Here is a 26967-nt window from a genome sequence, read left to right as displayed (position 1 = left end):
CTTTCACGGTCACATTCAGAAAATGATATCGCAGTCATGGAGAAGTTCATTTAAAGTAAAACTGTATATGAAAATATGTAAAAATAAGAAATGAAAATATGTAAAAATAAGAAAATTCCTTATGTAATTTGCTAATGTAAAAATAATTTCTACCATATATTGAGTGTTTACCATGTGGTAGATAGTATGCTAAACACTTTACAGTCCTCATTTCATTTTATCCTTACAGCAGTCTTTAGAGTAGATGGTGTTCCATTTTTACAGATGAGGACTCTGAGGCACAAAGAGATTATATTAGTTGGGTAGACTAAACTGCTGTAAAGTATTTCATATTGTAATTACTCAGATATAATGGATGTTTGCTCATATAACAATCTTGGACAACAAGTACAGATCATTGGGCAGCTCTTTTCCATGTGCTAATTCAGAATTCTAGGCTCCTTCTAATTTTTTGCTTTTCATCATCAGATGCTTTCCATCTGCCTTTTTGCCCCCATCGTTTCTGCTGTGAAATTCATGCAGTGTTATCGAGCTTGTTTTGTAATGGATGGATTGCTTTTCTTTTCCTGCCTTCAGAATTTCCTCTTTGTCTTTGACATTTGACAATTTGAGAAGTGTCTTGGAGTAGGTCTGCTTGGATCTATTCTGTTTGGGGAATGCTGTACTTTTGGGATCTTTAATTATATGTCTTTCATAAGAGATGGATAATTTTCATTATTTCCTCCATTAGTCTTTTTGCCCCTGTTATATTTTTTTGCTAGCTGCCAGAATGCAACACACCAGAGACATATTGGCTTTCAATAAAAGGGGATTTATTTAGCTAATGTATAGTTCTTTAGAGGAAAGGCAGCTAACTTTCAACTGAGGTTCTTTATTACATGGGAAGGCACAAGGTGATCTCTGCTGGCCTTCTCTCTAGGCCTCTGGGTTCCAACATCTTTCCTTGGGGTGATTCCTTTCTGTATCTCCAAAGGCCTGGACTGAACTGCAATTGCCAAGATGAGGTATGCTGAGCTGCTTGGGCTGTGCTATGTTGAGCTCTCTCATTTAAGCATCAACCAATTAAATCAAACATCATTCATTACAACAGGCATGCCTCTTAGCCCACTGCAGATGTAAGGAGCAACAGATGAGGTTCGTGTACCATTGGCTCATATCCACAGCAACAGAATTAGGCACATTCACCTGGCCAAGTTGACAACTGAATCTAACTACCACAGCCCCTTTTCCTTTCTTTTCTCCTTCTGGGACACCCATAACACGTATATTTGTGTACTTCATGTTGTTGTTCAATTCCCTGAGACCCTGATCTTATATTTCCATTCTTTTCCCTATCTTTTCTTTTCTGTTTAGGAATTCAGATACACTGTTCTCATTCACTAATCCTTTCTTCTGCCTCTTCAAGTCTGTTGTAGGTTTCCATTGTTTAGTTCATCTCTTCTGTTTTGCCTTTCATTCTCATAAATTCTGCTATTTGTTTTTTCAGACTTTTGAGATCTTCTTTATGTTTGCCTGATATCTTCTTCATATCCTTCATCTCTTTTGCTGTATCTTCCCCCAGTAGTTTGAGTTGATTTTGATGAGATTTTGCATATCTGTTCAAACATTCTGAATTAGTTGTTTGAACTCCTGTATCTCATTTGAAATGTTGGTTTGTACCCTATCTTCAGTTTTTCTAGTATGACTCATTATTTTTTGCTGGCATCTATATATTTAATTTCCTTAATTAGTTTATTTTGGAGATTGTTTTCTAGCTGATTGGCTTTGTTCTCTATGTGATCTTTGGCTTTCCACTCAACTTATTGTAGACCTCTAGCATAGCTTCCATTTAAGTTATCAGAATTTTTCAGCTCTTGTTTTTCTGTTTCTTGCCCTTCCTATAAGGAATCTTTTTTTGAGGAGGATCTCCTCAGATATGACTGCCCACAGTCAAATTTTCCCAGACCAGACAGGCCATATCTCAGGAGGAGAGTGTAACCAGTTTGAAATTTCCCTGAGGGTAAGACCCAGCAGGTTGTCAGACTTTCCTTTGAAGCCTTTAGATTCTGTGCTTTTTCTGTCCTGCCCAGCTTATGGTACTTGTCAGCCTACAGCTTCCCACCAGCATAAAGTGATGCAGTGCTTCTTATTCTCAGCAGTCTCTCCCGGAAGTTGGTGTGGTTGAGACAAAGGCTGAGGTAGGAATTGGGCTTAGGATGCTTCTGCTTTCCAGCCCCTCAGTCCTGAATTCCCTGAAGAAGGGCAGCCACTTGAGCTGAACTCACTCCCGTTTTCTTGGAGAATATATACTCTTTAGGGAATTATCCCCCCCTTAACCTGACTAAATTACTTTGTCTCTCAGGCATGCCTTAATTCCACCCTTGTCTGGAGCAGTGCTGAAGCCTGAGAGTGCTCCCAGTTCTATATAATGAGCTGTTTAGATTTTTAAAAAGTGAGGGGCAGGGCACTTTTTTAGAGCCAGACCCTATCTTCTTGAGTTTGCCAGTTAAGAGCTGGAGTTGATAAATGGCTCTCTATGTCCCCAGGGTCTATGTGCCTCCTTTTCTTGGGGCCCAGCCCTTTTCCACTATTTTGTGCTGTCCAGTTCAAAAAGCCTCAACTTGTGTGTCTTTGGTTGGCCCCAGCTCAGCCCTTTTCCAGTATTTTGTGCTGTCCAGTTCAAAAAGCCTCAACTTGTGTTTCTTTGGTTGGCCCCAGCTCCTCTCTCTGGAGTAAAAACTCCCCATTCCTTTAGTGCTTACTCCAGGTTTATCTGTGCTTAGAGCCTGTTTTCAGCAGTCCTGAATTTGTTAATTCTGCAACTGGAGCTTGGTTGAACTATTTCCTTGCCCCTAGTAGGGCCTGTTTCTTTTTCCCTTGGGAACCAGCCTGCTATGCCTATGGGGAGGGGTACTGGCCTCCGCAGCTTGGGAGACTTACGGTTCTGTGTGGGATCTCAGCTCTTCCACCTATTCCACTGGTGTACATTATGTGTCTGGTCATTGATGACCCCTCAGCAGTTGTCCTATACAATTCCTGGCTGTTTACTAAGTGGTCTAGAGGACGAACTAAATTCCATACCCACTATGCCACTGTCTTGCCCCCCATTCCTGCTGACTAGAAATAGTTTTAACTAGATCATTACTTGCTCTATTCACCAGACTTGTTTTGGCTATTTCTGATAGTCAAATCTTCCTTTAAAGCATGAAGGTTTTCCATAATGTTATATTTTTTAATGGATCAAGTATTTTATTTTATTTTAGCTTAGATAATTTATTCTGAAAGATGGAATAGTGGCACTGGATCTAGAAAAAACTGGGTCGTCTGACATTGATGGCAGTTATATAGGCTACTCTGATGCTCATTTCTTCAGGGGAAATAATCACTTAAGTGTACTGGGTCCTGTTTAAACTTTCAATTTGATTTTAAGATCCTTAAAGATAGAGATTGCATCTTGTTCTTTTTTGTCTTTCCAATGCTTAACAAACTTTGGACATTGTGCACAGTAGGTGCATGACTAAAGATTGTTGAATGAATGTCTAATGAATTGCGTATTTACAGTTAGAAAGATAAAGGGAGAAGGATGTGCTTTATCTTTCAGAAATGGCAAGTTCCAATCCTGCATATATGAAGATGGAAGAAGAAGACCTACCAACAAGATTAAAATTATTAGATGACTCAGTCCCCCTTGATAGTACTTTGTTGCTTGCCTATGCTTCCCGGTATGTTGTTCTATATGTTGTCTCTATGAACATGTAGTTTTTAGTATCTTAGTCTCTGAAGTGTCATTTATTTGCATGTTGGAAAGTTTCTTGTTTCCTCATTAATATATATTTTTTCATTTCTAAAAATTATTTGGCCAATATATATGATTGTACAGAAGTTGGAGACTTAAATGTTTTGTTTTTTTTAAATACAGGTTGTATGAGAGGTTTGGGGAATCTGCCCTTCGATCCTTTATCAGGTTTTACCCATCCATTTTGCCTTCAGATATCATGCAACTTTGTCATAATCATCCTGTTCAATTTTTGGCCTATTTGGACAGTCTCGTGAAATCAAAGCCTGAAGATCAAAGGTGAGAGGAGAATGCATTTGCATACTGTCCATTTTCTTTTGGTAGGTTATTGTTTTTCTTTTATAAGCAATTGTAACTTTTTTTTTTTTTTTGCTGTTAAGTACTACAGGGTTTAGGCACCTACTATGGAAGAAGAGGATTTTGTTAGTCTTGGTCCATTCATCCACAGTTCTCAGCACACACCACAGCATGCACATACTAGACTTCTCTTCCTTCCCTCCTTCTCGGAGAATCCCAGATCATCAGTGTAAAATCAATCAGCCTCAAGGCTTGGACTAAGACATTAAGCTTTCTTGTTGTCTCCCTTCAGTGAGTGGATTTTTACTTCCACTGTTTTGTTGATGATTTTATTGTTGGTGAATTTTAGTTCCAGCCCTTTGTTTCTTTTTAGATTGAAGCCTTATTTCCTAACTCCCCCCTCATGGTTATAAACACCTGAGCCCTTTGGGTATTAAAACTGGCATACTTCCCACCCCACTGATTGTTTCACATTTGTCACACTGGTTTGTATTTGTTTTTTGTTTTGGGCCTTTGGCATTTTCTCTTGTTATCTTGGGGCTCAGCTATACGTTTAAAAGATTATTATATTTCACCAGCCTTTCTAGACATTTGTAGCAGAAGAGTTTGCAAGTTATTTCATCCACTGTGTTGACCCCTTAGTTAAATTTTCTTCACATTAACCACATTTTATGCTTCATTGTCAGCATGAACTTAGTAATATTTCTCCCCAACCTTCTCTTAGGCCACCATTTCTTGAGTCCCTTTTACAACCGGAGTCATTAAGATTGGAATGGCTGCTTTTGGCAGTGTCCCATGATGCTCCAGAAAAGGCGAACACTATAGATGAAGAAGGATACCCCAGGTATGGAAGGAGTGCGGAGTGCTCTTTCTAAGCTTCTAAGTTCATTACTGAAGAAACTGGTTTATTTATTTATTTTTATGTTTTTCTTATTGTGAAAAATAGCATATACAAAAAAGCAATAAATTTCAAAGGGTACTGCAACAATTAGTCATAGAACAGGTTTCTCTGTATCTGGTATGGGTTACAATCCCACAATTTTAGGTTTTTACTTCTAGCTGCTCCAAGACACTGGAAACAAGAAGAAATATCAAAATGATTCAGCATTCATTCCCAATTGTTAAATTCTATCTTCTCTGTTATAGCTCCACCTTCTCCTTAGATCCTTCTCCCAATCTTTAGGGGTGTGGGGGTTGTGCTCATTCTAACTTTTAAATGTTGGAAAGGATGGTTGATAATATGAGATAGGGGGCTGGAACTAGTTGATGTTCTATAGAGGCTGCTCCCTCTGCATTTCAGGACTTATCTGGTCTAGGAACCCATCTGGAGATTTTAGGTTTCTGGAAAGTAATCATAGTGTATGGAACCTTTGTAGAATCTCAGATAAAGCCCTAGGTATTCTTTAGGGTTGACAGGAATGGTTTTGGTTGGAGTTTGGCAAATGATGATAAATAGCAATGTCTAACTGAAGCTTGTATAAGGGTAGCTTCCAAAGTAGCCTGTCGATTATTTGAACTCTCTCAGCCACTGGTACATTATTTGTTACACTTCTGTTTGAACTTTTGGTCAGGAAGGCATTGTTGATCCATAGTGCCAGGGCCAGGCACATCCCTGGGAGTCATAGCTCACGTTGTCCGGGAGATACTCAGTCCTGGGTATCACATCCCATGTAGAATGGAGGATAATCATTTCATTTGCAGAGTTGGGTGTAAAGAGGGAGAGGGCATATCTGAGCAACAAAAGAGGTCCTCTGGAAGTAACTCGTAGGCATAACTATAGGTAGGCTAAGTTTCTCCACTAGATAAATAAGCTTCTCAAGAGCAAGCCTCAAGATCAAGGGCTTGGCCTATTAAATTGAGATTTCCTAATGTTTGAGACAGTATCAGGGGTTTCCTCAGTGGTAAAGTTTAGTGTTCTCTCCCTTGGGGACTTTGCAATACTTTTTAATTATGTACTCAACATACTGTGGGATGTGTCTGGGCATTACATTAAGCTATACAGAATTACAAGCCCTCACTCCCATTCTGGGCTCCCTGTGTTTGGGTTGTCTAAATGATCAATCCAGAGTGGTTGACTTAGATTATATGCTACAGAAAATGTAGATTCCCAACAAAATAAACCTCTTTTCCTTTGATCTCATAGAGTAGTAAAGTTCTAAAATACAATGTCCTCCTTAACCCTGTATTCTGATTTACCTTAGTCTTGACCCAATTGGTTTTGTTCTTATCTCTAATTGAAGCCTGATCTCTTTTTCAGTTTCTCTAACAGTTGTTTATGTGGCAGTGCTGACTTGCAGAACTTTAGAACTTCTACTCTCAGAATAGGTGTCATACAGTTACCCAAAATTCCAGGGAGATACTGGGTTAAACGTAATAGCATAGTCTCTCAGTATCTGGAAATAACAATTACTGCTCTGGACTAAATGTGACTGTTATAAGAGTTTATAATCTAGGCTCCAGTTTTCTTTCAAGTATATTCTAAATGAGTCTGTACAATATTTGCTCATTTGTTTCTGGCTTATTTTGCATCACATAATGTCCCACAGGTTCATTCACAGTGCTATATGCCTCATGACTTCATTCTTTTCTGTAGTAGCACAATATTTGATCATATGCTTATGCCACAGTTTGCCATTCTACTTCTCATTAAGTGCATCCTTCAGCCACCTCCATCCATTGGGCATCGTGTATAATGTCCTAAGTCAACAGTCATTCAACACTTTCAATTTTAGACAATTTTCGTTGCTCCCAAGAGAAAAATAACTGATAAACACACTCTCACCAAATAAAAAATCCAAATCTCCCCTTAACTCTTGTCCCTAAACGCCCCCCCCCCCCCCGTTATTTATCCCTGGTATTGTTGTGGTACTGTTGATGTCTTCCTGTTAAACATAGGCCATATCATGCAATTGTAGTTTTCCCTTATACCTTGATACTATAAACTCTTTGTACAAGATTCATACCTTTCAAGAACTTCACACAAGAATTTATTTATATTTTTAGTGTTAATGGGTGGGATACATGGCTCTATACAACTCCTTTCAATCATGTTCATCTTCAGTATGGCAAAATTACTTATAGACCCACTAATGAACTGCCTTCACTTCTATCCATTCCCTTACATTTAAATTCAATCTCATTAGCTAACCATTCATTCATTACAGTAACCATCCTTTTATATCTGGCTTATTTCATCCAGCATTATGTCTTCAAGATTCATTCATCTAGTCATGTGCTTCAGCATGTCATTTTGTCTAACTGCTGTAGATTCCATTGTATGTATATACCACAATTTGTTTATACACTTGTCTGTTGTTGGGCACTCGGATTATTTCCATCTTTTGGTGATTGTGAATAATGCTGCCATGAACATCAGTGTGAAAATGTCTTTGTGTCACTGCTTTCAGCTCTTCTGGGTATACACCGAGTAGTGGTATTACCAGGTCATAGGGCAACTTGATATTTAGTTTTCTAAAGAACCCCAGATTATCTTTCTTAGTGGCTGTGTCACTATACATTCCCACCAGCAGTACATAAGTGTCCTAGTTTCTCATATCCTTTCCAACATTTGTAGTTTCCTGTTTGTTTAATAACAGCCATTCTTATAGGTGTGAGTTGGTATCTCATTGTAGTTGTGATCTGCATTTCCCTTCTAGCTAATGAAAATGAGCATCTCCTCTTTCATTTTTAGCCATCTGTATTTGCTGTTTGGAAAAATGCCTGTTCATATCTTTGGCCCATTTTATAATTGTGTTGTTTGTTCTTGTTGAGCTGTATGGTTTCTTGGTATATACGGGAAATCAAACCTTTGTCTGAAACGTGATTTCCAAATATTTTCTTTGGAAATATTGAGTTGGCTGCCTCTTCACCTTTTTGACAGTCTTTTGAGGTGCAGAAGCATTTAATTTTGAGGAGTTCCCACTTACCTGCCTGTTTTTTCTTTTGTTGCTTATGCTTTAAAGGCCTGTTTTTTTTTCACTCAACTTTGCTAAAGCACTGTGTCGTGGATCATTAATGATCATTTTCATAGCTTTCTCCGATGAAGCACTGGATGGTATCTGCTTCTCTTTCAGTAATTCTCTAAATGCCCCCTTTGCCTCATCTTTTGTATTCCAAGTGCATGTATTTTTTGCTGGTTGACTTTCCTCCTCTTCTTTCTTGGAAGTAAAATCAGTTGCAGTTTCTTGCTTAGGTGCATCCTCCCCTGTGTTACTGGGTATTTCCACACTTTGCTCCTGAACAGTAGGGGTATTAGTAAGTTGTTCTTGATCCTCAGTTGAAATGGTTACTCTGTTTTCATTGTTAAGAACAATAGCAACATGACTTCCGGAGAAGATGGCGGCTTAGTAAGACGCGCGGGTCTTAGTTCCTCCTCCAGAAAAGCAACTAAAGAAACAGAAACAATACGAAACAGCTCCCGGAGTCCCGACAGAGACCAAAAAGACAGCGTACCCCATTCTGGAACGGCTGAACGGGCAGGGAGAATCCGCTGCGGTGAGATACCCGAGGGGCGCACGTTTTCCTGGCCGGGGCGGCTGGCAACTGGGGTCCCCTCCACGCACATGGCTCTCCGGTCTGACTGGGAACATTGGATAGCGGGGCCCTCCCGTCACGCTTGGTGTCTCGGGCCAGCTGGGCAATTTGGACCGGCACTCCCCCAAACCGCGGCCAGCGACCCCCGCCTCCATGCACGGTTTCCGGGGTCGACTGCCCCGCAGACAAACGAGCGCCACCTACTGGGCAGGAAAAGAAAAACAGAGCCCAGAGATTCCACAGAAAAACCTTTCAACCAGCTGGGTCCCACACCCAGGGAAATCTGATCAAATGCCCAGACACCAGCAGAAAATAATGGATGACGCTCGGAAAATTGAAGATATGGCCCAGTCAAAGGAACAAACCAATAGTTCAAATGAGATACAGGAGCTGAGACAACTAATGCTGAATATACGAACAGAAATGGAAAAACTCTTCAAAAACCAAATCAATAAATTGAGGGAGGACATGAAGAAGACATGGGCTGAACAAAAAGAAGAAATAGAAAATCTGAAAAAACAAATCACAGAACTTGTGGGAGTGAAGGACAAAGAAGAAAAAATGGAAAAAACAATGGATACCTACAATGGTAGATCTAAAGAGACAGAAGCTACAATTAGTGAACTGGAGGATGGAACATCTGAATTCCAAAAAGAAACAGAAACTATAGGGAAAAGAATGGAAAAACTTGAGCAGGGGATCAGGGAACTGAAGGACAATATGAAGTGCACAAATATATGTGTTGTGGGTGTCCCAGAAGGAGAAGAGAAGGGAAAAGGAGGAGAAAAACTAATGGAAGAAATTATCACTGAAAATTTCCCAACTCTTATGAAAGACCTAAAATTACAGATCCAAGAAGTGCAGCGCACCCCAAAGAGATTAGACCCAAATAGGCATTCTCCAAGACACTTACTAGTTAGAATGTCAGAGGTCAAAGAGAAAGAGAGGATCTTGAAAGCAGCAAGAGAAAAACAATCTGTCACATACAAGGGAAACCGAATAAGACTATGTGTAGATTTCTCAGCAGAAACCATGGAAGCTAGAAGACAGTGGGATGATATATTTAAATTACTAAAAGAGAAAAACTGCCAACCAAGACTCCTATATCCAGCAAAATTGTCCTTCAAAAATGAAGGAGAAATTAAAACATTTATAGACAAAAAGTCACTGAGAGAATTTGTGACCAAGAGACCAGCTCTGCAAGAAATACTAAAGGGAGCACTAGAGTCAGGTATGAAAAGACAGAAGAGAGAGGTATGGAGTAAAGTGTAGAAAGAAGGAAAATCAGATATGATATATATAATACAAAAGGCAAAATGTTAGAGGAAAATATTATCCAAACAGTAATAACACTAAAAGTTAATGGACTGAATTTCCCAATCAAAAGACATAGAATGGCAGAATGGATTACGACCCAGCAATACCACTGCTAGGTATCTACTCAAAGGACTTAAGGGCAAAGACACAGACGGACATTTGCACACCAGTGTTTATAGCAGCATTATCTACAATTGCAAAGAGATGGAAACAGCCAAAATGTCCATCAACAGACGAGTGGCTAAACAAACTGGCGTATACCTATGATGGAATATTATGCAGCTTTAAGACAGACTAAACTTATGAAGCATGTAATAACATGGATGGACCTAGAGAACATTATGCTGAGTGAGTCTAGCCCAAAACTAAAGGACAAATACTGTATGGTCCCACTGATGTGAACCGACATTCGAGAATCAGCTTGGAATATATCATTGGTAACAGAGACCAGCAGGAGTTAGAAACAGGGTAAGATAATGGGTAATTGGAGCTGAAGGGATACAGACTGTGCAACAGGACTAAATACAAAAACTCAAAAATGGACAGCACAATAATACCTAAGTGTAATGTAACTAGGTTGGAACACTGAATGAAGCTGCACCTGAAATATGGTTTTTTGTTTGTTTGTTTGTGTGTTTGTATCTTTTGTTTTTGTTTTTTTCTTTTTCCTTTTTATATATATATATATTTTATTAGTATTATTATTTTAATTCTCTTCTCTGTATTAACATTCTATATCTTTTTCTGCTGTTTTGCTAGTTCTTTTCCTAAATCGATGCAAATGTACTAAGAAATGATGATCATACATCTATGTGATGATACTAAGAATTACTGAGTGCATGTGTAGAATGGAATGATTTCTAAATGTTGTGTTAATTTCTTTTCTTTTTTTTGATTAATAAAAAAAATTAAAAAAAAAAAAGAACAATAGCAACATGGAAGTAATTTCAGGCTCAGAAACAACTGGAACAGTGCCACTGATAGTATTAGAAGTAGAGGTGGAAGCATTTGCATTGGCTGCTGCAGCAGCTATAGTGCTCATCGTAGTTGGAATTTCTGTTGTAGGAACTGAGGCTATAGATTTTGTGGTAGACTCTTCCTGTTTATTGATTTCTTCAGCTTTGATCATTGCATGCAGGTTTGATTTTGTAATAAGACTTCCAGCAAAAATGGTATTCTGGTATCCTTCAAGATCCTCAAGTTCTTTAGGTTTGGCCGAGTAGGATTCTTTCGTCTAAGAATTAAAATAGTAAGGCTTTCCAGAGTCTGATTTGTACTCCTTCCAGGGGCATTTAGATAACAGTTGCTCAGCAGGTATTTTAAGATCATCTGGTTTCTCCCAGGTAGACTGTTTGTTTCAGTATTGTAGTAATAAATTCTTCCATCAGGTAATTTATCTTCAGTCCCCATTGATTTCGGTAAGGCAGGCTGCATGGGAGCCTGAGACGTATGAAACATCATCATTCCAGGCATCTTGCTTGGCCCAAAGGAAACAGAAGGCCCCAGAAAAGAGAGAAGTATCTGGCAGTAGCAAATTGTTTTATTCTATCTTTTTGTCCCATTGGAGGCTCTCCCATAGGAGGCATCATTGGTGACATCATTTCATGAATTACAAGAAGCATGTTGGCTCTCTGACCCATAGAGTGCATTCCCTTGGGGGCAGAATGCATGCCAGGGTGTACCATCATGAGCCTCCACATTTGGCTCCTATCTCCAGCCTCCTTGTTAGGCTCAGACTGTTCTGCCAGCGGCCACTGCTGCTACATAGACCAACAAGAAGCAATCTGAGTGTACCATGCTGTTTTGAATACGGGGGGAAACAGAGGTAGGTTGTGGCAGGAGGTGGTTGGGGGTAGTAGACTATGCAGATGCCTGGGTGCTGCTCCATGGGCAGGATGTGGGTGGGCGCCTGGAGCATGGGGTTGTGGGTATCAGCAGATTGTGGAGTATAGGATACAGAGGTTGGAGCAGTGGGAGGCACATGCGGGTGTGTCCTTGCTCAGGGGGTGCGGCCCAGGGGGACCAGGATGTGGATGCACGAGTGTATAGGGTCAGGGCACAGGTCGAGGGGGTTGTGAATGTGGGTCGAGGTAGGGTGATGTGATGTCAGTGAGTGGGGCCCTGGCGTGAGTGCACAGGTCGGAGGTGTTGGGGCAGTGGTGCATGTGTGTACAGGGCTGGGGTTATATAGCACCAGGTGCTCACATGCACATATGTGCTATATAACTCCTGCCAGCTGTGGGAGCAGAGTGCTTGTGCCAGGGGCTGGGGCAAGGTTGTGCAAGTCTTTGGGGCAGGGGGGTGGGATGCAGGGGTCAAGAGGTCAGTGCAATTGTGTGGGTGCCCGTCCTGGAGGATGTGGCTGTGTGAGTGCATAGATCTTGTAGGTGGGTCCTTGATGTGCCTGTGCACAGAGCTCAGAGGCAGCCAGGTGGGGTTGCATTTGCCTGGGCTGGGAGTGGGTGTGGTCCAGTTGTACAGGTCAGCACTTGCCCAGACGTGGAAGGGTGTTGTGGGAGTGCATGCCTGAGTGTGTGTGGATCTGCTGATGTACATGTGTGCAGAGCTCAGAGGGTGTAGGGCAGGTTTGCTGGACTATATGGGCTGGGGGCAGGTATGCCTGAGGCATGAAGTTGAGTGTCTGCAGCCTGGATGTGCAGGTGACTGCCTGCAGGGGCAGGGATGGGGAGGTGGGGGTCGAGGGACTGGGCACAGGTATGAAGGGTCTTGGGAGGGGCAGGATGAGACTGTGGGCTTGCGCGGGAGAGATAAGTCAGGCTGGGTTAGGTGTGTGCATGTGTGCAGGATGGGGGCTCTTGGAGCATGGTGGGGCTAGTGGGGGTTCAGATATATGAGGTGTCGGGGGAGTCTTAGGGCGGGGATGGTGTGTGATTGTAGCATGTTCAGGAACATGACTTACTTCCTTGTCCCCGTCTCCCTGTCCCTACCCTCTGTGGGCTCTGGGCTTCCATTTGGAAAGGGTCACATTAGGCTGTTTGCACCAGCTGGATGTCTCCTGTTCTCTGCATCTCAGTTCTTCAGTTTTTGCAACTAGGACCTCCCTACGTGGTGTAAAAGACCTTCCTAGGTCACTTATACCCTGGAATCACTGTCTTAGCCACCTTTCTTTCCCTTCTCAAGTTGTTCCTTGGAGCAAGAATGAACTCAACCTATCCTATTCCGTCATCTTCCCAGAACTAACACTGCTGATTTTTGCCTATTATTCTTATATCCTGCCACCTTGCTGAATTTATTAGCTCAAGAAGCTTTATTGTAGCTGTCTTAAGATTTTCTTAGTATCATGTCATGTGTAAATAATGAAACCTTTCTGATTTGGATGCTGTTCTAGTTTGCTAGCTGCCGGAATGCAATATACCAGAAATGGAATGGCTTTTAAAAAGGAGAGTTTAATAAGTTGCTAGTTTACAGTTCTAAGGCCAAGAAAATGTCCCAATTAGAGTAAGTCTATAGTTCAGTTTTTGCAACCAGGACCTCCCTAGGTGGTGTAAAAGACCTTCCCAGGTCACTTACACCCTGGAATCACTGTCTATAGAGGAGAGTGGTGTATTGAAGTCTCCTACTATTATTGTTGAAATGTCTGTTGCTCCCTTCAGTTTTGCCAATGTTTGCCTCATATACTTTGGAGCTCCTTGATTGGGAGCATGAACATTTTTGATTGTTATTTCTTCTTGGTGAATTGTCCCTTTTATTAATATGTATTATCCTTCTTTGTCTCTTATGATGTCTTTACATGTAAAGTTTATTTTGTCTGATAGTATAGCTACTCCTGCTTTCTTTTAGTTACAGCTTGCATGGAACATCTTTTTCCATCCTTTTGAAATTGGTTTATTTACATATAGTCTTCTGAATGCTTACTTCAGGAACAGCTAGGAAAGAGACTGTCCCAAATCATTGTAGTAATGAGATTGAATTTACTTGTTAATGATTGTAAACGTTTCTTTGGGCCATAAACCCTTTGAGAATCTGATGATTCCTCTCAGAAAAATGCACATCATGCAGAATTTTCCGTATGATTTCAGAGAATTAAACTGACCCTTGAAACTATTCCATGGACCTACATAAAGAGTCCCTGATTATTGAACTTGTATTACAGAGAGAAAATGTTGTGTGTATGCATGTTTTCTTTCTGGAAATGTTGCCAAAAGATTTCTAGACATAACCCTTTGATTTCAAATTTAAAAAAATCACAAAGGCGCACTGATGCTTGGAATGTATCAAAAATGCGTCTTGTGTTTTCCTCCAGAAAAACATTTTTAAAAGCCCCCAAATGCCTATCTTATATACCTAGACCAAAGGTCTGGAGGTATATATGATGGCTGTGTGAACAGAGGAATTATGGGCCTCTTTTTTTCTTCCTTTCTTCCTTTCTTCATTCATTCAGGAAGTTGTAGGTTTACAGAAAAAATCATGCTTGAAATACAGAGTTCCCATATACCAAACTATTATTAACTTCTTGCATTAGTGTATGGTACATTTGTTGCATTTCTTTTACTTTTGACTACTAAAATTTCTAATTAAAAAAAATGAACAGGTGTTTATTATAGGAAAAAATAGCTATTCTTAGTTTTTCACAGGTTCAGTAACAAATGTTTGAAAATATAATAGTGGAGGAAATGTAATTCAACTCTACTCGTTTCTATTAGGGGACTAATAAGTACTTTTTAGAGTTTATTTCTTATCTAATTTACTGATAATTTACTGATAATTTTTCCTTTAACAGGCCTCATTCACACCTGTTTTCCTGGGGTTACAGTCAATTGATCCTTCTTCTAATTAAACTTCCTGCAGATTTTACAACAAAAGAAAGAATGACTGACATCTGTAGATCTTGTGGGTAAGTTAGGATTTTCTTCGAAGCTGAAGTTAAGAATAGAATCATTTCAGTTTATAACTTTTTAGTAAAAGGTCTGAATTTTTATGCTTTTTTATTTGGGAATTCTCTTTGCTCCATAAAAGAATAAGTACTTTTTTATTTTAAGTGATGGTAAACTTTTTTTTACTTTTAAATTTGGTACATGATTTTTCTTTGTGAAGAAGAGACTCGTCCTCAATAATCTCACCCCCTCTTCTGCATAGTTGCTAGTCCCAGTTTTCAGACACTAGATGTGTATACTAGTTAAAATTGATATAGGGTTTCCGAGAAGGGAAAGATCAGTATGGGCCAAATAGTCTCACTGGTGAAGAACTAAGGTGGGAGGCAGAAATTTGGGGTAAACCCTGAAAGATGGGTAGGATTTTGATTTGTAAGTGAGCCAGGGGGAAGGCAGATTAGGGGAAAGAAACAGTAAGAGCAAGGATATGTAAAACTGACATTGCTTGTTATCTGTACCACACACTTGTCTGCTATTTATTACCTGGCAATATTATCTTATGGCTCTACCTTGATTATAATTTATTGGGAATAGAGAGCTGTGTCTTCCTTTTCCTTTATAGTACCTAATTCCTGAGGAAGTGATAGTACTCAATACGTATTTGTGTATTGAGACCTGAGTGATTGAAGTAGATGCTCCTTTTGGATTGTTCTGGTTTGCTAGCTGCCGGAATGCAACACACCAGAGACGGATTGGCTTTTAGTAAAAGGGGATTTATTTTGTTGGTTCTTCAGAGGAAAGGCAGCTAACTTTCCACTGACGCTCTTTTCGTGGAAGGCACAGGGTGGTCTCTGCTGGTCTTCTCTCCAGGCCCCTGGGTTCCAACAACTTTCCCTGGGGTGACTTCTCCAAAGGCCTGGGCTGAGCTGCAAGTGCTGAGATGAGGAATGCCGGCAGTGCTACGTTGCAATCTCTCATTTAAGCACCAGCCAATTAAGTCAAACGTCACTCATTACGGCAGACACGCCTCCTAGCTGACTGCAGATGTAATTGGCAACAGATGAGGTTCACGTACCAAGGTTCACGTACCATTGGTTTATGTCTGCAGCAACAGGACTAGGTATGCTCACCTGGCCAAGTTGACAACTGAATCTAACTAACACATGTCCACCCCTTGTCAACTTGGCAACTTCAAGCATCACCTTACACAGATGTAAAAAATTCTCTTGCTGTGGACCTGTGAATCTCAAAACAAGTTGTCTGGTGCCAAGATGCAAAGGAGGATATTCACATAATATAGATTGTCATTTCCATAGGGAGAAACTGGAACACAGATGTAAAGCTTGCAGGGCAAGTGCTGTGGGATTTCAAAGTCTGAAAGTCATTTATCCTTCGGCTTTAGAAAGTGGCAGTCCCACCCCTTCCAAGGGCCTATGCAGTGGCCCGCCTCTTTCCAAATCAACCTTGGGGAACATCGAGGAGACCACCTCTGGGCTCCACTCTCTCCAGGCATCAGGGCCACCCCTGGGCTCTCTGCCATTTCTGGGGCACACGCTCAACCCCTCCACATGGTGGCAGCCAGGCTCTCCCAGTCCCCCAAGGAGCGTGCTACGCCTTTTCCAAGGCCCGAGGCTGCACAACTATTCCACTGCAATGAGAGGGGAGACTCATCCTCGCCCTTCAGGGTAAACTCACCCTCTCCACACATACAGGTGGGTCCACTCTCCTGGCCGAGGTTTCTTGGCTTCAGACCCAAACTTCCACAGTTCTCACTCTGCAAACTCCAATCTCTCCCTTTTGTGTCCTTCTTTGTCAAGATTGGCGGTGGTTTCATTTACACCAACAGTCTCTTCAAGCCCTCCAGGACTTCTCCATCAATCTCTTCACAGTTCCTCCAAAGTCTTCCCCTTCACTGTCTTTCCTCTGTTGGTTCTTCAGAGGAAAGACAGCTAACTTTCCACTGAGGTTCTTTCTTACGTGGAAGGCACAGGATGGTCTCTGCTGGTCTTCTCTCCAGGCCCCTGGGTTCCAACAACTTTCCCCGGGGTGATTTCTTTCTCCATCTCCAAGGGCCCAGGCTGAGCTGCAAGTGCTGAGATGAGGAATGCCAAGCTGCTAGGCTGTGCTACGTTGCGATCTCTCATTTAAGCACCAGCCAATTAAGTCAAACGTCACTCATTGCAGCAGACACGCCTCCTAGCCGACTGCAGCAGCACCCCACTCTCCGGTACCAAATCTGTTCTGGTTTGCTAGCTGCCGGAATGCAACACACCAGAGACGGATTGGCTTTTAATAAAAGGGGATTTATTTTGTTGGTTCTTCAGAGGAAAGGCAGCTAACTTTCCACTGAGGCTCTTTTCTTACGTGGAAGGCACAGGATGGTCTCTGCTGGTCTTCTCTCCAGGCCCCTGGGTTCCAACAACTTTCCCTGGCGTGACTTCTCCAAAGGCCTGGGCTGAGCTGCAAGTGCTGAGATGAGGAATGCCGAGCTGCTTAGCAGCGCTACGTTGCAATCTCTCATTTAAGCACCAGCCAATTAAGTCAAACGTCACTCATTACAGCAGACACGCCTCCTACTGACTGCAGATGTAATTGGCAACAGATGAGGTTCATGTACCATTGGTTTATGTCTGCAGCAACAGGACTAGGTATGCTCACCTGGCCAAGTTGACAACTGAATCTAACTAACACATGGATTATGAAGTATGAGACTAGCCAGTTGGTGGGTGACCACATCACGCAGGAACTTGAAGATTGGTGAGAAGCATTTAGTTATCAGTAGTCTCAATGAAAATGGAGCTTTTTGGAAATCATTTGTGATGTCATATGTAAGAAGGGTTGGAGAGAGGAAGGTCAGCCAGAAAGCTATTGCAGTAATTCAGGTATGAGTGACTTGGTGATTAGCAGGTCAGCAGAAGGTGTAGATCCAAGGGACATTTTAAAGGAAGATGCATTGGGACATGTTGGTACTGAATATTGGAAATGAAAGGAAAAGGAAAGTCAGCGGAGAATTTCCAGGGTTTGCATATTTATAGAAGAAAGAATGTTAATTTAATATTGAATCTTAAAGTTCTGAAGTATATAAGCTTAAATGTCTCATCATTGGTGTTTGGCTTCAAATGTCAACATTTATCAGTTACTTTTTTTTTTAATTAAATTCTTTGGATGAAGGCTGACCATTAGGACTTTCTTTGATATTGAAAATGTTCGTCTATCCAATAAGGTAGCCACTGGCCACATGTGGCTGTTGAGTACTTGAAAGGTGGATCATTAAACTGAAGAACTGACTTTAATTTTATTTGCTTTTAATTAAATTAAATTTAGTTAGCTACTTATAGCTAGTGGCCACTGTATTGGAAGTGTAGCTCTAGGAAAATTCACCACTTTTTATTCCTTTTTCAACTTTGATCTCTTTAAAGTTTCTGGTCTGGATATCTCACTCTCTGTTTGGCACTGGAGAGAAGAAGAGAGGCTTTCACTAACATTGTGTATCTGAATGATATGAACCTGATGGAAGGGAATAATGGTATGTAAATACCGGCTGGTTATACCTGTTTGTAGTATTTGGTGAATATTTCAGTGATCTTGTATATAATTATAGTTAGCTGTCAAATTTGTGGAGTTTTTTTTTTCTTTACCAGTTGATATATTATAAAATCATGATGTAGTAGACTACAGGCAACTTTTTTATTTAATGAATGTCTGCTATGTGTTAGATGCTATGTTAGGAGTTTTCCTATGCTGTTATAAGTGAAATAACAAAATCTTCTCAGGATTACTATTTCATTTTACAGATGTTTTAACTGAGGCCCAGGAGAAATAATTAATTTTCCCAAATTCACACAGCTAGTAAGTGCTAAATTTGGTGTTCAGACCCAGTTCAGACCATCTCCAAAATCTGTACTCAAGTTCTTTCAGTTGTATCATGTCCTTTTTTGAGAGTCAAAAGTTAAACATAATTATGATGAATTTGAAGAGGAGTCACAATATGACTCCTTAATCCTTCACAGGTATTTAGATACATCATCATCATTATCATCATCATCATTATTATTACTATTTTTTATTGTTTATTTTTCATTAATTCAACATAGGTAAAATGGCAGTCAGAAGGCCAGGGCTTTGACACACTGATATCTACAATCTGCAAATCCATCCCACACTCAGATAGATCAGTTTTGTAGAACTGCTTTATTATTCTCGGTACAGAGAGGTCAGCAGCCTGATATCAGGGTCCTTCACCCACAATGTGATCTGCTGCCTTTTTCAGCCCTATTGGCATGGGGAAGTCAGAGACAAAACAAAGAAGCCAGTTGACTGGCAAGGGTTAGCTTCAAATGTCACAGCTGTAGCAGTACCTGTGAGATCATCTTTGTTACAGAAATGAAGTAAGAGGGCCAGGTGGTTTTATAAGTCTAGAATTTAAATATGTATAAACTTCTGAAAAATAACCAGAAAAATGAAGATACAAATGGCATATGTTTTTAAAGTTACAACATAGTATGTTTGTCAGGGAAAAAATGGAAAGTTCAGGGAAGAATAAAGAAAATATTACCTAAAATTCTCTCCACCCAGATAAAAGTACTCTTAATATTTTGTTAACATTATAATAATATTAATAATAATGAGTTATTCTTACCCTTGATTTATTAAATGGGGGTCTGTTTGACACTTCTCTCTCCGCACAGTGTATATCACTCACTCTCCAAGACTTGTTGATTTTACTGCCAAATATATATCTGACATATCTCTTCTTTCTTTGACTCTACCTCCATCACTTTTGTCCTAGTACTTGTCTAGATTGCTTCAGTACCATTTTTGCCTGTCTCGAATCCATTTTCCACACAGCAGTCATGTGATTCCCTTCCTTCAGATCCCTTGCATTGTATTCAGAATAAAATCCAGATTTTTGAGCTGGTTCAGAAGGCCTGGTCCAGTCATCTCATTCTCACTACTCACTACTACATTTGTGCACTATAGGCCTTTTATGAATTCCTTGAATACACCAAGTTCTTTCCTGCTTCAAATCGTCTTCCATATTTCCTTTCTCAGAAATGCATGCCCCTTCTCCCTCCTTTCTTGATGCTCCCCACAATATGCACTATGTAGGCCAAATATGCTCATGCTCACTGTTTATGTTCACTTCCTCATTGAACCCTTCTCAGATCCTCCAAAAAAAATCAGGTCTTCCTCTACCATTCTCTATTATGGTCCTTTGTTCTTTTCCTTCTTACCACTTAGCACAGTTTATAAGTATATATGTATTTATGTGCTTGTAAATTCTGTCTCCACTGTTAATGCCACAAGAGTGCAGGATGGTGTGTGTCTTGTTCATCATTGCATGTCTACTGCTTAGCATAAAATATACTTTGAAGAGTTTGAGTAGGACTGGTACTAATTCTTTCTTCAGTGTTTGGTAGAATTCACATGTGAAGCCATCTGGTCCTGGACTTTTCTTTTTGGGGAGCTTCTTAATGACTGATTCAATTTCTTTACTTGTGTTTGGTTTGTTGAGGTCATCTATTTCTTATCAAGTCAAAGTTGGTTGTTCATGCCTTTCTAGAAAGTTGACCATTTTATCTACGTTGTTGTATTTATTAGCATAAAGTTTTTCATAGTATCCTCTCATTACTTCCTTTATTTCTGTGGGGTCAGTGGTTATGTCTCCTCTTCCATTTCTGATCTTATTTATTTGTATCCTCTCTGTTCTTCTTTTTATTAATCTTGCTAAGGGTCCATCAATCTCATTGATTTTCTCATAAAACCAGCTTCTGGTTTTACTGATTTTCTCAATTGTTTTCATGTTCTCAATTTCATTTATTTCTGCTCTAATCTTCATTGTTTCTTTTCTTTTGCTTGCTTTTTGGTTAGTTTGCTGTTCTTTCTCTACTTCTTCCAAGTGGACAGTTAATTCCTTGATTTTTGCCCTTTCTTCTTTTTTGATATAGGTGTTTTAGGGCAATAAATTTCCCTCTTTGCACTGCTTTTGCTGCGTCCCATAAGTTTTGATATGTTGTGTTTTCATTTTCATTTGCTTCGAGGTATTTACTGATTTCTCTTGTAATTTCTTCCTTGACCCACTGGTTGTTTAAGAGTGTGTTGTTGAGTCCTCACATATTTGTGAATTTTCTGGTACTCTGCCTGTTATTGATTTCCAACTTCATTCCTTTATGATCTGAGAAAGTGTTTTGTATGATTTCAATCTTTTTAAATTTATTGAGACTTGCTTTGTAACCCAGCATATGGTCTATCCTTGAGAATGATCCATGAGCACTTGAGAAAAAGATGTATCCTGCTTTTGTGGGGTGTAATGTTCTGTAAATGTCTGTTAAGTCTAGCTGATTTATTGTATTATTCAAATTCTCTGTTTCTTTACTGATCCTCTGTCTAGGTGTTCTGTCCATTGATGAGAGTGTGGAATTGAAGTCTCCAACTATTATGGTAGATGTGTCTGTTTCTCTTTTCAGTGTTTGCCTTATGTATGTTGGAGCATTTTGGCTCGGTGCATAAATATTTATGATGTTATGTCTTCTTGTTGAATTGTTCCTTTTGTTAATACATAGTATCCTTCTTTGTCTCTTTTAACTGTTTTACATTTGAAGTATAATTTGTTGGATATTAGTATAGCTACTCCTGTTCTTTTCTGATTGTTATTTGCAGAAATACCTTTTTCCAACCTTTCACTTTCAACCTATGTTTATCCTTGGGTCTAAGATGTGTTTCCTTTAGATAGCATATAGGTGGGTCCTGTTTTTAATACATTCTGCCAGTCTGTGTCTTTTGGTTGGGGAGCTTAATCCATTAACATTTAGTGTTATTACTGAACGGGTAGTACTTTCTTCTACCATTTTTCCTTTTGGATTTTATATGTCATATCTAATTTTCCTTCTTTTTACCTTTACTCATAGTCTTACTTTCTACACTCTTCTCCACACCTCTCTCTTCTGTCTTTTCATATCTGTCTCTACTGCTCCCTTTAGTATTTCATGCAGAGTTGGTCTCCTGGTCACAAATTTTCTCAGTGATTTTTTGCCTGAAAATATTTTAATTTCTCCCTCATTTTTGAAGGACAATTTTGCTGGAGATAGAAATCTTGGTTGACAGGTTTTCTCTTTTAGTAATTTAAATATATTGTCCCACTGACTTCTCACCTCCATGGTTTCTGCTGAGAAATCTGTGCATAGTCTTATTGGTCTTCCCTTGTATGTGGTGGATTGCTTTTCTCTTGCTGCTTTCAAGATTCTCTCTTTCTCTTTGACATCTGACATTCTGATTAGTAAGTGTCTTGGAGTACGTCTATTTGGATCTATTCTATATGGGGTATGCTGCACTTCTTGAATCTGTAATTTTAAGTCTTTCATAAGAGTTGGGAAATTTTCAGTGATAATTTCCTCCATTAGTTTTTCTCCTCCTTTTCTCCTTATCTTGTCCTTCTGGGACACCCATAACACGTATATTCATGTGCTTCATGTTGTCATTCAGTTCCCTGAGTCCCTGCTCATATTTCTCCATTCTTTTCCCTATATTTTCTTTTGCTTGTCAGATTTCAGATGTTCCATCCTCCAGTTCAGTAATCCTATGTTCTGCCTCTCGAAATCTACCATTGTAGGTTTCCATGGTGTTTTTCATCTCCTCTACCATGCCTTTCATTCCCATAAGTTCTGTGATTTGTTCTTTCAGACTTTCTTCTTTTTGTTCATTCCTTGCCTTCTTTATATCCTCCCTCAATTCATTGATTTGGTTTTTAATGAGGTTTTCCATGTCTGTTTGTATATTCTGAATTAATTGTTTCAGCTCCTGTATGTCATTTGAATTGTTGGTTTGTTCCTTTGACTGGGCCATAACTTCAATTTTCGTAGTGTGATTTGTTATTTTTTGCTGGTGTCTAGGCATTTAATTACCTTAATTTGTTTATTGTGGAGATTGTTTTCATTTCTTTTACCTAGGGTTTTCTTGCTGGATGAATTTGTCTGTCTGTTCTTTGACATTCAGTTCAGCTTTTTCTGGACCTCTAGCTTAGGTTTTGTTTAACAGAGAATTTTTCAGTTCTTGTTTTCTTGTTTCTTGCCTTGCCTGTATGGTGCCTTTCACCCCCCACCCTTAGGAGGGTCTACTCAGGTATTATAGACCCGATCAGGATTTTCCCAGACCAAACTGGACTCCTGTCAGGTGGAAAGAATCACCTGCATCAGTTTTCCCTGAGGGTGAGACCCAGCAGGTTGAAAGACTTTCCTGTGAAGTCTCTGGGCTCTGTTTTTCATATCCTGCCCACTATGTAATGCTTGTCTGCCTGCAGGTCCCACCAGCGTAAGATGATGCGGTACCTTTAACTTCAGCAGACTCTCCCTGCTGGGGACATGATGAAGACAGAGAAGAGGTTGTAGGCTGGTGTTAATGGCTTCAAATTACCAAGCCCTGGTGTCTGACTTCCTTGAGGGAGGGATTCCATCTGAGTTGGGCCTCACCCCTCCCCTGGGGAAGGCACAGCCTCCAGACAAGCCCTCCAACAAGCTTGTTTATGCTTGTGTCTGGGGCAGTTGCAGCCTGAGAAGCCCTGCCACTGTATCCAAGGGCAGCCAAGCCTTTGTAGAAACACAGCCACAAAAATCTCTGTCTCTTTTTTTTTTTTATCTTTTTCCATCAGCCTGCCCCCTTGGCACCAGGGCAAAAATGAGCGGCCTCCACTTTGACCAGGTTCACTTGAGCTGGAGGCCCATTTTTAGTTGTCAGAATTTGTTAATTAATTCCACAATTGGCATTTGGTTGTACTCAGCCCCTGCTGCTGGTAAAGTCCCTTTCCTTTCCCCTCTGGGAAGCAGCCTGTGGGGAAGGGGCGCTGGCCACCGTAGCTTGGGGAACTCACGGTTCTGGGTGGTCTCGCAGCCGATCCAGCTGATTCAGACTGGGGTACGCTGTGTGTCTGGTCACTGATGTGGCTCCAGGAGCTGTTCTGTGCTGTTCTGGCCATTTAGTAGCTGCTCTGGAGGACGAACTAAATTGTGCACCTTGCTAAACCACCATCTTGGCACCTCCCCTCACAGAGCATCTTGCATTAGTTCCTAAAATATACTTTGAATAACTACATATTGAGTGACTGAATAAGGAATGCTAAATCTAATTTTGTGACTTTTCTTTGTCATGAACTACTTATTTGATATGTGTGTTTAGTAAATAATTTTGTGATAGGGTAATGAAGTTATGTGCTTAAATATTTTTATGTTTTCTTATTAAATATGTTCACAAACAATTTTGACCCATTTCCTGTATGCAGACATGCACATTGTCACATTTGACTAAGAGCAGTCAAAGCCAAATTGTGTCTTTATGTTTGTATAGGTTGGACCCCAGAGACTGTGGAAGAATGGAAGCTTGTCCTGCATCTCATACAGAACAAGAACACAAGCCCAATCTCACAGGAATCACCAAACAAGAACCTCGGTGATGGGCCTTCCCCCATCAATGTGGAGAATGTGGCACTCCTGTTAGCTAAGACCATGGGACCGGACCGGGCCTGGTCACTGCTGCAGGAATGTGGTTTGGCTCATGAGTTATCAGAGAGGTTTACCAGAACTTGCAATATCTTGAGGATTGCTGAGAAAAGGCAGAGGTAATACTTTTGGTCATGCCCTCTTCTCAGGTGCTTGGGAAATATAAAACCCCACAAACTTTCAGAGGTGGATGGGACTATAGCTGTCATCTAGTGCCAACCTCTCACTAACAGATTGAGGGGACTGAGACTCATCTGTTGATTGAGGTGATTAAGAGGCTAAAGTAATATTTCATTCGCAGTCATGACCAAGATATTGTTTGAATTAACGTGAATACCCAAATCTGATGTGTACTCCATTATTACTGTTACCAAACACCTAATTGTATAAAACAGATTTTTGAATCGTAAAATTTTCTGTGGGTTTTTAAGTTTTCTATGAAGAATGAACAATGACAGCTAATTTTATTTTTTTTCTTTGGCATTTCAGAGCCTTGATACAGAGCATGCTTGAAAAATGTGATCGGTTTTTCTGGTCACAGCAGGCTTAGTGGACGAAGATTTGGCAGAATGTCATGATGTTTTGAGAAAAACTGAATCATGAAACTGAACCTTTTGAATGCATTTGTTTTTGAAGGGAAAGTACCACCTGAAAGTCCTGCTACCTTGTTTGGTGTACTTTTGTCATTGTAATCATGATGCCTGTGGCTGTCTCTGTGAACTCAGCATTTTTCAACCAAGGTTGGATTTTGAAAGGAGTCAGCCTTATTTGCTGAAATGAAGTGCTCTGAGATCAGAATATAAATGGTCACAGTGGTACAGTCTTTATTCTGGACTACAATATTACTTGATCCTTGCCAGTGTATTGGGGAATTCTTTTCCTGCTGTGGCAGTAGTATAGGGAGCAGAAGCTTCTCTGTACTGGTCACTTGACAGAGTATGTTACTGACCAGTTGAATTCTTGGATTCCTCTTATATCTTGTCTTGGGTGTTCTAGAAATTACTTAAATAGACCTGTTATAATGGAATTAATGCATAAAATAAATAAAATACTGAAGATTCAAATTAGATACTTAAGTGAAATGGCCTCATATCTAAATTGAGCTTATTTTAAAATGTATTTTTCTTACACTTATTTGACCTTTTCTAATATGAATCTAATACAGCTGACAAATGCATTACTGGAAATGTTTTATCTCTAATCTTTCCTTAACAGAGTAGCCCTAAATAATCATGCACTTTTAAGAATTATTTTTTAAAAGCCATAATAAAAGATGAATACTAATAAAGACCATGACAAGTGCTTGTATTATTTAAACTAAGTAAGTAAATTCTATTTGTCAGGCTCCTATATATGTGAATATCCTGTTATATTAGTAATAAATGTAAAATCTGAGGGGACGGGGCAAAATGGCAGCTCAGAGAGGTGTGGAAATTAGTTCATCCTCTAGAGCAGCTAATAAATAGCCAGGAACTGTCTGGAACGACTGTTTGGGAGACATCCATTATGAGACACACATTGTACACCAGTCTGGAATGAGTGGAAGATCCAAGATCTTACCACAGAACTGTAAGTAATGCCCCCCAAATCTGGAGACTGGTGCCCCTCCCCCACTGGTGTTACTAGACAGGGCCGTGGACTCTTTTGCCTGACATTCTCAATAACCAATTCCTGAGACACTGGGGTTTCAAAGAGAGAAAGAGTTTATTACTAGCACGTACTAGGCTAACAAATGGCCTAGTGGCCCAAAATATGTCTACATGACCTCCAGTAATTATGATAGTTTTATTAGAGAAAAAGATGGGCAGGATTTAGAATAACGAGCACAGTAGCCCCAGATGAAGTAATTAGAGGTGATCTAATTATTAAACGTGCAGATGGATTACCTGCTTAGTCACAGAATGTGTGTTAAGGAAATGGTGGAGGGGTATAGGTACTTGTAGGTTAAAGTCTAAGCTACTGTGCATATCCAGCAGGCCACTTTCGTTAAATCCAGTCTCGGTCATCAAGATAACTTTGGACTTGGGGTAGATAAGTTCTGGGCGGACCTAACACCCTTAATTAATAAATATGAGGGGCTCTCTTTAGCGATTACAAGAGTCTAAAGTTGAAAAACTGGATAATTGGGTACAAATGAAGGTTAGTCACAAAGTTTTTACAATCACAAGGGCAGGAAATAAGGGCTATACCATCATTATCAAAGATCATGCCAGCTGAATTACAGTTCAGAGACCAGGAATTTCCCTCTTCTGCTCCAATATACCAGAAAGCAAAAAAGGAATATCTATATAATGATTCAGTAATCAAAATCATCCTTAAATCCTGATTTCTCAGTTATATTGGCACACAGGCTTTGCCAAAAACACTTTCCTGTGGGAAAAAAAAAGAGTTCTCTGCTGTGAGCAAGGAAGGGTGGCCCCACCGAGCTCCAACTGCAGTTTTTTTTTCCCAACTTTTTATTGTATAGTATAATATATGTACAGTTGTATGATTTCTTTGCATATACAGGAAATCAAACCTTTGTGTGAGTGATTTCCAAATATTTTCTTCCATTGAGTTGGCTGCCTCTTCACCTTTATGACATCTTTTGAGGTGCAGAAGCATTTGATTTTGAGGAGTTCCCATTTATCTATTTTTTCTTTTGTTGCTTGTACTTTGGGTGTAAAGTTTGGGAAGCTACCTCCTATTACTAGGTCTTGAAGATATTTCCTTACATTTTCTTCTA

The 26967-nt window shown here is 40.0% G+C and overlaps 1 protein-coding gene across 7 annotated transcripts in view; it reads left to right on the top strand.

Moving 5' to 3' along the window:
• Positions 1-25527, top strand: part of HPS5 (HPS5 biogenesis of lysosomal organelles complex 2 subunit 2) — a 61331-nt gene extending 35804 nt beyond the window's left edge. For 6 of the 7 annotated variants that reach the window (XM_077114170.1, XM_077114167.1, XM_077114165.1 and 3 more), the window contains 7 exons: positions 3581-3701; positions 3899-4054; positions 4797-4916; positions 14664-14777; positions 18174-18280; positions 24091-24361; positions 24732-25527. In XM_077114170.1, coding sequence (XP_076970285.1) covers positions 3581-3701; positions 3899-4054; positions 4797-4916; positions 14664-14777; positions 18174-18280; positions 24091-24361; positions 24732-24792 — 950 coding nt within the window. In that variant the 3' untranslated portion in view covers positions 24793-25527. Of the gene's footprint in view, positions 1-3580; positions 3702-3898; positions 4055-4796; positions 4917-14663; positions 14778-18173; positions 18281-24090; positions 24362-24731 lie in introns of those variants that run through there. The other variant, XM_077114172.1, reaches the window with a different exon arrangement.
• Positions 25528-26967: the final 1440 nt, after the last annotated feature.

This window comes from Tamandua tetradactyla, chromosome 8 (genome assembly GCF_023851605.1).
Source record: "Tamandua tetradactyla isolate mTamTet1 chromosome 8, mTamTet1.pri, whole genome shotgun sequence".
In the NCBI taxonomy this organism is placed as follows: domain Eukaryota; kingdom Metazoa; phylum Chordata; class Mammalia; order Pilosa; family Myrmecophagidae; genus Tamandua; species Tamandua tetradactyla.
Note: the sequence above shows the minus strand (reverse complement) of the source record. Positions and strands in the feature narration are given on the sequence as shown.